This window comes from Saccostrea echinata, unplaced genomic scaffold, assembly GCF_033153115.1.
Source record: "Saccostrea echinata isolate AGI-Se365-2 ecotype Australia unplaced genomic scaffold, CSIRO_AGI_Sech_v1 ptg000054l, whole genome shotgun sequence".
Classification (NCBI taxonomy): domain Eukaryota; kingdom Metazoa; phylum Mollusca; class Bivalvia; order Ostreida; family Ostreidae; genus Saccostrea; species Saccostrea echinata.
The window spans coordinates 26,940,332-26,952,500 of NW_026889803.1; the positions used below are offsets into that span (position 1 = coordinate 26,940,332).

At 33.0% G+C, this 12,169-nt stretch overlaps 1 protein-coding gene across 1 annotated transcript in view; it reads left to right on the top strand.

Annotated features, from left to right (window-relative positions):
• Positions 1-3,187: 3,187 nt before the first annotated feature.
• LOC133205245 (syntaxin-like) overlaps positions 3,188-12,169 on the top strand; it is a 20,043-nt gene continuing 11,061 nt past the window's right edge. Inside the window, exons 1-2 of the mRNA XM_061341011.1 lie at positions 3,188-3,386; positions 4,121-4,207. Of these exons, the coding sequence (XP_061196995.1) occupies positions 3,354-3,386; positions 4,121-4,207 (120 nt within the window). The 5' untranslated portion in view covers positions 3,188-3,353. The remainder of the gene's footprint in view (positions 3,387-4,120; positions 4,208-12,169) is intronic.

Here is a 12,169-nt window from a genome sequence, read left to right on the forward strand (position 1 = left end):
ATCCGGGCACTTACAATGCAAGATAACTTGTTCTATGAATATTCGTATTTCAGTAGTCCAATATTTTAGAGTTTTTATGTCAAAAAAACAATTTTAAAAGGGAGTCTTTTCATTAGAATCTTTCATTCAACTTTATCGTCAATATACTCATGCCTCGATGTGCCGACAGAATGATAGCCTTTCTCAGTAAACTTAGATTTGCGGTGAACTCAATGATTTGAGACCTTTCCACCTTTTTTACCAGGGGAGGGGGGAGGGCTCTAAAATTTAAATAAATAATAATAATATTAATACAGGAAATTAAAAAAAAAGAATTTGAAGCAAATGTTCCTACTAACACGATCGAATCCACTACCCTTAATTTTTTTTTTGATCTTACGGTAGACCTTGAAAGTAAAGAGTTTACGCTATTTTTTCAAGATTAATTAACATTGAACAAAATTTAAATTGATTCCACGTACACAAATAGAAGAAGAATGCTTAACAGCAAAGGAATCATATCATACTTTGGATGATTTAAAGGTTGGCTACTATTTCCACTTCAAACTTAAAACTGCATTCTATGGCCCCACCCCCACCCCAAATCCTAAATGTTATTTTAAACAATGTCAGTTAGAATGTGTATCGGTTAGCTTTAATTACGTTATTTAAATAGTAAGAGCCTTAACGGTCACCTGAGTATAAAAACCCTGTAAAGGATCCATGGAATCTTAACACAAAATAAACTGAAGCTCAAAAACAAGAGAAAGAGGACAATTATGGTCATTAAAATACTTAGTCTGGTAATCATGCAACAACTCAGAAACTTGCCGATACATGCCAGTGCTATCTACACTCTATTACACACTACATGTATAGTGCTTCAGTATAAAATGCAGAATTCATATAGCAATCCCAGCATAAACCTCATACTATTGACCTCTTTTGGTTTTTTAAAAATACTAGATATTATATTCATGTATCATTCTTTTTTTTTTTTTTTTTGTCTGATTTTTATTCTTCTATTATTTACAAGTCTATCTGACTGTTAAATTACTGAAACAAGTGCCTGTGCTCAAAACCCTTGGACTTGGGGTCATGAATTTTACAATTTTGCTCATCATAACCATGCACTTAGTTTGTCTGCTAAATAAATTAATGCATTTTCACTATACGATTAATAGAGCCCCACCCTAACTCACGAACCCCTTACCCAATGGCCATGAATATTCCACAATTTCCGAAGAGGCACTCTCACCCATCATAACCAAACACTTGGTTTGTCTGCTAAATACCTAAGATCAGAGAGGAAGATTTTCAAAAATTCACTGCAATTTCACCATATGATCAATAGAGCCCCGCCCTAACACCAGAACCCTTGAGCTAGGGGCCATGAATTTCACAATTTTTGGAAGAGACACCCTGCTCATCACAAAAATGCACTTAGTTGGTCTGCTAAATATACCGGGAGAGAAGATAATTTTCAAATAATTAATGCATTTTCCACACCTTATATGATATACATTGTATAGAGTCCCGCTCTAACACCCGAAACCCTGACCTTGGTGTCATGAATTTCACAAGTTTGGTAGAGGGCTCAATGCTAATTACAATCAGACTAACAGTTTGACTGCTTGTTGTCTAGAAGTTAAGAAAAGAGAATAGTTTTAGAAATTGCGTCAGTTTTGATGGTTCAGTCCCACCCTTCAGGCCCAGGGGGGGAGAACAAGGACTATGAAGTTCATAATTTTGTTCCCCGTCAGATGCTTTGTGCCAAAATTGGTTGAAATTGGTTCTGCAGTTTCAAAGAAGAAGCTGACAATTTTCAAATGCACGATGGACAACGACAGACAAAAAACAGATAGCAATAGGTCGCCTGTGTAACTTAGACAACCTATAAAGATGTACACAACTTTCGTTAGGTAAAAAAAAATGCTTTAGTTGTTGGGGATGGCGTTCACTTTATGATATTGAAGAATCAGAAAAACTTCAGAGTAAATTATTTTCAAGTTTGCTTCTTGAACTTGCTTTATTTACATTAAAAACCCCACACATTTCTTTGCATAAAAACAAGAGGTTCTTAGGAGCCAGAATCGCTCACCTGGCTGTAGCCAATTTAAAAAAAAATTCCAATACTTGTCTGGACTAGGAACCAATCTTTGCCAGTTTGAGGTAACGTTCCCTAAATAGGTTATCAAAGAACAATGGAATTTGCTAAAATAAATACATAGATTTTGTCTAGTTCACCATTTCCGTTTCAGCAATTTTCATGTTTCATCATATAATTTTCAAATAAATAACGTAGCCAAAACTACACAAATAACAAATTTATATTTTTAGGAGCTACCGGTATTACTCCAACATTTGAGATCAAATATTAATGAAATATGGTAGACATAAAGATCTTTATCATTTGATTTTGACTGTACAGTTCCACAATTCTGGTATTTTTTCTCAAGAAATTCTATTTCAAGAAGTCAAAAAATGCAAGAATAATCAGAATTTAACATTCAAGGGGCCATAACTCCCACATAGGAGCACAAATTGTTATAAAGCTTTTTTGCATTTATTTATTTATTTATTTTCTTTTTTATTTATTCATTTATGGTTTAAAAAAATGTATATCGCCCTTATGTTCTATTTATAGTATCAATGGCCTTGTTTTGATTGGAACATTTAATGAAAGTTTGTAGAAGACATATTTTTTATTTATACATGTAAGTCTCAGAAAAAAAATCAAGGGTAGTTTCACAGGAAGACTTTTTAAATATTTTTATACTGAAATTGTCGAATCAGGAGAATTTGACATTTCAGGGATGATAGCTCCAAGAAGGGTGCACAGAATTTAATGAAACTTGCTAGGTAGCTATATCTCCCCACCCTGGTAATTTTCCGAATCACAATTCATTCATATTTAAAAAGTTACACATATTTGTCATATCAATAATAAAATTATGTCATTTTGACCCGTTTTATGCAATTTTGATACTGTTGTTTACCGAAGATGAGCTTTTGTTGGTGCTGAGATATGCTTCTGTTCATTTATGTCTGATATCCTTAAAAATGTGGCGACCTTTACATTTTTTTTTTTTGGATTAATGATTAAACCTCTCCCCTCCACTTTAATTCCTAAAACGAAGACGGTCTAGCTTGAACTTATTTTACACGATGCCGTTAAAAAAAAACAACAACCGGAAATAGGTATTTCATGCGCAACCTAGCGGCCTGACTCAGTAGTAGAAGATATACGAAAATTAAAATTGTATTGATTGCTAATGATTTATCAAAAGTCTCTGCCGTTGTGTGAAAAGGGGAGAAGTGGCTAACATTTATGAAGTCAGAAAAAGTCTTGTAGTTGATTTGGTGACTGAGATATGACTAAAGATCGTTTAGCAGCTCTCAAAGCGGTAGGTTGATATGTTGCTGATGGCTATTTGGGATACAGTCACTGTTGTGGGGATCATTGAACATGTTTCATGACAGAAGGGTTTAGTTGTCGATCGATCTTTGTGACGAATAATGTAGATTTATGTGTATTTACTCACTTCTTAAGCTTAAATAACTGTGTGTCAATTGTTTATATCGAAATCGGCAATGATAGGACCAAAATAAAGGGTGAACGCCCCTTTCTTAATTCAGTAAGTGCTTCTGTTTACAAAGTTTAACAGTTTCTTAATTTGTATAATGTATGAGAATTTTGTTTTTAATGAAGGTTGGTGTTTGGATTTGGGAATATTTTAGATTTTTTTTTAAATGCTTAAATTATTTACAAAGTTAAAAATAGAATGGATTGCCACATGTCGATTTGTTTACACAGTATATGACACATGTGTGTTTAGTAATGATTCAGCTATGTTGGGTAATATCTTTAAAATTAAATTTTAAGACCACTCTATCTTTCAGTAACATTACATAAATCAGCTAACCTGTATTATCCATATGTAAACAGCACAAAACAAATTATTGATTTATAATCAGCCATGGTATTTAATATTATGACATGAATTAAATTGCAATCAGTGGCTCTAACAGTTCTAAACATGTGACATTGTCAACAGGTATGAATTTTTGCCATATTTATTTCAATTTTTGAATTTTTAATTCATTAATTGTAATAAATGTAATGCTTATGTAATTTTAGGCTCAAAGTGACAATGAAGAACAAGATGATGTACACACAGTCAGCATGGAACCACCTGGTGGTTTTATGGACATGTTTTTTGAACAGGTGAGAAATTGTCAGATAAGATTTGGTGGCAGCTGCTGTTTACTGTGGCTGTCTCTCTCAACCTTTGAGCAAGTACATACAATGTGTTGCACAAGTGAGGACATAATACTATGGCTGTAGGAAACGCTCGTATCATTTAGTGCACGGTATTTACACCTTTCCTATGTCCTATGTTTAGGGAAAAAACATAGATAAATAATTGAATATCCATTGTTTTAATTAAATTGCCACCTAATCTACACAATTATTGTAGAACAGTTCTTGGGTACAATGTGCAGATGTTATATATGTATATTTGTGAAAAATTAACATGATAGTTTAAGTTTCACTGTAGGAGATAGCAAAAATGGATTGATTTATCCTTAGGTCTACATTTTGTTTTCACATCAGAGAGACTTAAACATCAATATTTAAGTATTTTAAGTTATTACTGAGATTTACTGAGATTTAAATTAATGGATTTCAAAATGATGTTGAATAACTAAGAGGTTGCTTCCTCCCTTTTTGAGAAAACAAACTTAACTGATTTACTGATTGAATTCTTCTTTGCTGTGCAGTATACAATTATGCATAATATTGTAGTTAACCTTTAATTACAATTGATGAAAGGAAGAGTATTTATTTAAAAAAAAACCCAAAAATCCCCCCAGATACTAGACATATACATTCTACTACTACTTGTGAGTACTTTTTTTTGGAGTATGTTACTTAGAACTGAAGAGACATAGGTTATAAAGTGTTAATTTATACTGAGAATTTGTAAATAACAGTTTGATATCTCTATACACATAATATTATTCAATAGACTTTGAAATTTTGATATCAAAGAAGAAAAGAAAAATTGCAACTAATTAACACCCTTTTAATTAAATGCTAAAACTCTGTTTATCTCAAATTGTGTATCATATATGAGTTCCATAGCACTCACTGTAAATGTACAAAGTATTTTAAAGTGTTGATATAAAGGATTCCCCATGCCCATCCATCAATCATTAGTATATATTCTTGCAATTTGTTGTTTAAAACAGGACAATTTTCTCTAACTTGCCATTTACACATATACCTTATCCAATTAATTAATATAACACTTTACACTGATGTTTAATTTTGCATGGATGGTGTGTCATGGCCTTCAGTTCATCTAAGGTCACAAGGTCAAAAGTTAAATAAGCATAGTTGGAAATTCCCCTAAGTACCATGTATGTTATGTCATCATTTCCCTTCTGTGTTTATTTGAATGTATAAAGTTTTTGGATTGGGATCCTACATGGATTTTTTTTATTGCAAGATTTATGCATTTTTAAAAAAAAAAATTTATATGAAAGCTGCAGATAACATCTAACTTATTATTAAAAGTCACTTTATTCTAAGCTGTTAACCTTGTCTTATTCATTTAAAAGTTATGAGAAAATCCCATGTTTTGTAGGTTATTGAAAAAAGGCCTAATTTTGATTTGTTTGGGTGTTTTCAAGCATATCTACAGAGTAGGAAGAATTAACAATGTCAGTGAAAACCTGTTGAAGTATATCTGTGAAGATGATACATGTACTTTGAATGTATCAAAATACATGTGTTGCATCTTGAAGAAAAGATGACTGGTTGACATGTCAAGTATTTAGAGTGTGGAAAGTTCATTGTGTCTTACTATCTTTCTGAATGCATTATTTTCTCTCAAAGGAGTTCCTACTTCCAAAGTAGATTTCAGTTAATTTGAATAATAGAAACGTCACCAAACACTTTTCCTTGTCCAATGAGAATACACATGTACCTGGTGTATTGTGATTTTGTTGGTGTTTTATTTGTATAGGAAATCAACATAAGCACATTGTTTAAACACTACCAACAAGCTTCTAGTGTTTGATGATCCAGAGAGAGAGAGAGAAAAATCCATACTAATGGGCATATTTGGTAATATTGCTGGAAATGCCATTTAAAGCTGTGTGCACTTAACCAATTAGTACTGTGAACACAGATCTAATGTCCAAAAGTAGTCCAGGGAAAACCTGCAGACACAGAAAAAAGGGGGGAAATAGTATATGTGATATGGGAAGTGTGTGTATATTGTCAATTAAGGAAAGTCAAACAAAAATCGAAAAGTTGTGCAATTTGATTGACAAAATTGTGACAATGCAAAGGGAACACTGCATATGTCATAGAATTATTGATTTATCAAAAGACGCATATGATAAAAACAAAGCACATTTGGGAGCACCAATGGTGGTAATTTGCAAATAAAGTTGACTTTCATGGTTATAATTCTGATGTTTTGTAGATGCATGGCAGTTTCTTTGAATGGAAGTTTTGAGTGAAAAATCAATATCTGTAGTGTAAATATAGAGCTGGCTAGAATGCATCATTATCCTTGGATGTTTTTGAAGGAAGAAAATCAAATAAACTTGTTCATTCTTGTATAAAATATATGATGGTAAATTTTTCCAATTCCATGAGGAAAAGTGCAAATTGATTATTCAGAAACCTTTTTTTTTCTATTATAATTTCTGCTTGAATGTTTAATGTATTAAATAATTGTCTAAGGTGAATTGGTTTTGTCTAAGAATGCTTTAAGTCTGGGTTAAAAATGTTTACATGGTTGCAAAAAAATTAATAAGGGAAAAAATTGCTAGACATAATTATACATTTTCAAGCCAAACTTCAATCAAGAATCTCACTTGATTTTTCAGTTCAGGTGAGCTAAAAACTTATCAATTATTTTTAAAGATTTTAAACCATGAGTAAATTTAAGTGGCAGGATATTACTATTCTTCCTTATGGAGATCATTGAACAACAAGAATAAAATAAGGAAGAAAAATATCTACAGTGTATATATAATCACAATAAAGTAACAAAAAGAAGAAAATTATTCATAGCTGATAACATATATGTCCGATATAAAAGTGTTATCTCAATCAAAATGTCATATGGCAAGTACATGTATGATAAATAAAAAATCTTGAAATAAATTCACATAATATGTTTGGATCCCCCCTTCACTCTCACTCTTTCATTGCTCAGAATTTTATAAAATTTTCCCTGCCATGGCCATGATTATAAAGGGTTCAAGAGAAAAGATACTTAAGTTTGTAAACCTGTATTAATATCACCTCTCTCACTCCGCCCCACCCCCTTCCCACTCCCAGTCCCTTGATTTCATCTTATAAAATGTATGTGAAATCTTTGTTCCCTGTAAACTACTTATGTATATTTTCATTTAGCCTGCTGTGATATAAAAAAAAAATTGCAATGATTTACAGCTACTAAAGAGACAGGCTTACAAGTTTATCAATATATTATTTAATTTGCTAGATTAGTGAGATAAAAATCTCATGCATTTGACAGACAGACAGATAGACAGGTGTATGAATTGATCAATTATTAATGGAAGGAAAAGATTGGGAAAGTCTAGATGAGTTATGACTTTGTAAAATTGTGTCTATAAAGGCTGGACAGATGCAAGCCAAAGCTATTAAGTATGCTCCGTTCAGTGACCTTGAATTTGGTCCCTGTAGGTATGGACTTCTCTAAAAGGAAGTCGATATTGTAAATGTTTACATACAATAGGCAAAGGTTGATTACTGTGACATTTAACTCAGTTTGGCGAGAATGGCTGAATAAATAAAGAGGAGGCTAGCAGGGGCAGCAGAAGTTCTATTTTATTGGCTCGCTGGAGATTTCCCTGTGATTGAAGCGGTGATTGTTGTTTTTCCTGAGCTCTTGTAGCAAACTGATGTAAGAAGAGATAGTTCATTGAAATAGCTACATAATAAAGATACATTATTTATATATATTGATCAGCCTGCTACAATCAATAGCAGACTGCCGAACCAGTGTTCCAACCAACCATAAATAAAACGGACTGAAAAATCAATTTTCCTGACATTGCATCCTACACCAGTAGGCTACAATTTCACTGGAATTTGTTCATGAATCAACACAACTTCACTACAATTCTGGGCAGACCATTTTCTCTAAATTAACACCAAAACTTCAATGACAAATTCTTGTATTTATGCATATATGTATAGAAAGCTCAGTGAAAGGGTATACACATAAAAACTTTGAACTTGGGTTCCAGGAGATGGGCAATCTCTAGGGAAATAAAATAACACTGTATACAAACAGAGGCAACTCTTAAGTGACAGTTTATCAATTATTGTAATTAAGTTTACTACTTAAATTATTACTGCTGTGGTAGACCAAAGAAAATTAACAAAATTAGAAGGATGAACAAAAATCAATTTAAGTTAGGCCACCCTAATATATAGACATCAGCAGTCTGCAAGATTAAAAAAAAATCAGTGTATTGTGGAAACACCCACATTCTTCAACAGAAGGCAAGCACATACCGGGATTTCAAGCTGCATGACCCTGATACAAGATAGCTACCACAAAGGCCCATCAAATACAATCAATGTTTCATAAGAAAAAGCATAGACATTGTGTGGGCATGAAAAAAAGTGAATTTTCCCCCCAATTCTAATAATATTAAAGTTTAATTAGATAGTAAGTTATCAGAAAGGTTGGCAGTGATGTTATTACATAAAAAGAAAATGTCATTGCCTAGGGCAACATTCTTTAAACTTGTTTAATTTAGTTTATTAGTACTAAGATTGAGTACCTACTGAAGATTAAGTAATTTTTCACTACCAGGTCTCCAATCTCCATATTTTTTTACACCATTAAGAGGATTATTCCAAGAATGTAACAGATTTGTCAAGTCACTTCAAACACTTGTGTAATTCTCCCTCCCCTCCTCCTTCCCCCCCCCCCCCCCCCAATCACTTGCCTTTTTATGTGGCTTTTAAAATGACTTATTAAGTAGTAGCAGTATCTGTACTGATTATCCTATGTACTCTGTTGATTTGCTTATTAAATTCTTACTCATTCAAAAAAAAAAATAATTCTTATAGGGACAACTCTGAGATTGTTTTTCCAAAGGGGGCCAAGCTGAGATTGTTTTTATCAAGAGTAACATTTTTGAGATTATTTTTCCAACGGGTGCAAAGCTGAAATTGTTTTTACTCAGAGGGACAACTCTGAGATTGTTTTTCCCCAGAGGAACAATGCTGAGATTGTGTTTTCTCATAGAGACAACTATGAGATTGTTTTCGTAAAGAGTGTGATCTAAATGATCCATAGTGAGACATTTCTAAGTATTTTTCTCTCTCACAGCAACAAATCTAGATCTATAGCAAAATAGGTGATTTATTTATACTGGGAATCTGGGCTCCCATCTGTGTACACTAAGAATTTGCTGTGCTGTTTTCCATTGATCATGCCATTGTCCAGTTTGACAGAAGTCAGTGATGCCTGTTGTTAGAGATTTTTACCTCTTTCTTACTTCTTTTGAGCTTATAGATGACATTTTATTCACCAATTTCCCATTGCAGTGTCAATGACCATGTCTTGATAAGTTGATGTGAAGATCACATTTCATTTCTTGATAAATTTTGGGGACCATTATATTCAAATCTCTTTATATTGGGGTCAGAGGTTGTGATCTGTCCTCTCAGTCAAGGTTGAGGTCATTATGGATTCCTTTTGGGTCCATATATTGATATGGTTCACAAACTCTCAAGATGACACATCACAGTCAAGGTCATTGCGGTTTTGTTTTATTTCAAGATGTCATGGTAAACCTGTTGAAGTTATTGGCTTTATTGAAGAAAATGTGTATTCTCCATCCCAGCAACCATATAGACAGAGATTTCCATATTTAGCATGATTATGTGTCAGGGTCATTTCCGCTCAGTATTTTAGATGAGCTTGACTTTTACTTCACAGATATGCCAAATAGTTCCTTATGAAAAACACAGTTTTATTTACCTTCCTCTTAAACAGGTTTCATAAAAAAATATCCACCTATTTTTGATCTCTTGTTTAATTTAATTAATCTGTTGGTTCAGGGATGCTCGTTTAGTATATATTGTACAATACAAACATTAAATAGATATCAAACAATACCTTAACATTTATTTAGATACTGACCATCTGAATATGTGAGAAGCTTTTAAAACAGAATTACTCACAATAGTCTGTACCAAAAGTACCAACAATATCATTTTTGGCACCGTATCTCAAAACACACAAGTACCTTGATCTTCAAACTAGGTTTCAATCAATGAAGCATACCCCCTGCATATGTCTGTACACTTTTAAAAGTGTTTGAAGTTGTATATCCAGTCTGTCTACAGTTGGATAGGGTAATTTCTAACGTACCCAATCGGACAAAAATTGACCAGGAAAAGTCAAAAGTTTTGTTTAAATAATAAAGTGTGTATTTTCCTTCAAGACGGTTCTAAATTTATTTGCTAATTTCAAAAATGGATTGGAAATGCTTATGTGGGACAAACTATCATATTTCTTCAATCAGTGTTTGAGTTGGGTTTGATGCAATGTTTATTATGTTCTTGTCAATCTTGTGAATCCTAATCAGTTCCTAAGTATTGAAAATTTTCTAAAATCATATTATTCTTAAATTTACCTAAGCATTTGAATGCTCATACCAGATATCTGAGGCCTTGGGTTGGTGGTGACAGACCATAATACAGCCAAACTGGCTTTAAGTAACTCAAAGGAAATGTTTAAAATTTGAGATGAGCTTATGCAAAAAACATCCCCACCCCAGCATTGGCCTCTGTGTCAGAATTGGCATCCCTGTTAAAGTTTTAGGAGCAGTTCTCATTCCCAAGCCCTACCTGAACCAAACTTATATGGAGTATGCGTCAAGGGAAGTACACTACCTGACTTGCTTTGGATGCTGGATCTGACCTACATTTTCCAGGTTAATAAACAGGATAATGTTTTAAATTGTCTATTCCCAAGTAACTATCAGCCCTATGGGGTGACTAAACTTGCATTGATGATGCATGAAACTAGGTATGTACATTACCAGGCATACTTTTGAAATTGAATCTGACCTGCATTTACAAGGTGATTGAACAGTTGAGGTTTTTGAAGCAGGTCCATTTTCAAGTATCTAAAGATCCTACCTGGACCAAACTTGTACAGATGTTGTATCGCCATACTTATAGATAATATTCGTCAAGGTGAGCTTTGTAATCTTTGATTACTTATGTAGTGTATAGATGTTGTATCTAGGGATGCACAGTACCAGAACATTTGTTTGGTGTGAGAATTTGCCGTATTTTTAGATAACATTTGTCAAAGTGGGCTTTATAATCTTTGATTACCTGTGTTTTAAAATTACATATGACAGGAAGTTTGTTGTTGCTCAGACAGCTTTGACAGTACATCAGAGCTGGGAACAAATATGACAGTACTTGTAGTACCTATAGACACCATCCCTGAAATATACTATTTGTGTACTACAATTCCTTACATAATCAATCCATTCCTATATGTTATGTAATGTTCAAACCAAACCCCAAATTAGTACATTGACTATTCAACACAGATAAAAATTTATGCAAAGCTTGTACCAATAGTAAATAAAGTACTTGTTTAAAAGCATTTATTTTGGGTGATCAAGATCAAGACACTATGTTTAGTAAGTTGCAGATCTGTGATAATCTTTAATTTTTACTGATATATTTATTGTAACGAATAATTATATTAAGCTCATCAGAGCCATTAGAATAGTGACCTTGACCAAAAAAATGGCTCAAAAGTCAATTTGATAATTGATCTTTATACAAATTTCCTCGGCCAATGCATTGTCACACATCCAGGCTTTACTTGTTTAGTGCTTCTGGGTCAAAAAAAAAAATTGATTTGACTACAGATAATTCAAAGATCAAAAGTCAACTAGAGACTTTCCTGTGTGTTCTTTTACTCCTACTCATTCTCAAAAAGTGGAGCTTGAGATTGACATAATTGCAACAATGACTTTTTTTTTGGGAACATCTCAGACTTAATTACAGGCATGTTCTGATGCAGCATTGGGAAACAGGGAGTTACATAGATCTACTCAATCTGCATTTACGTTTAATCAGATAAAACAT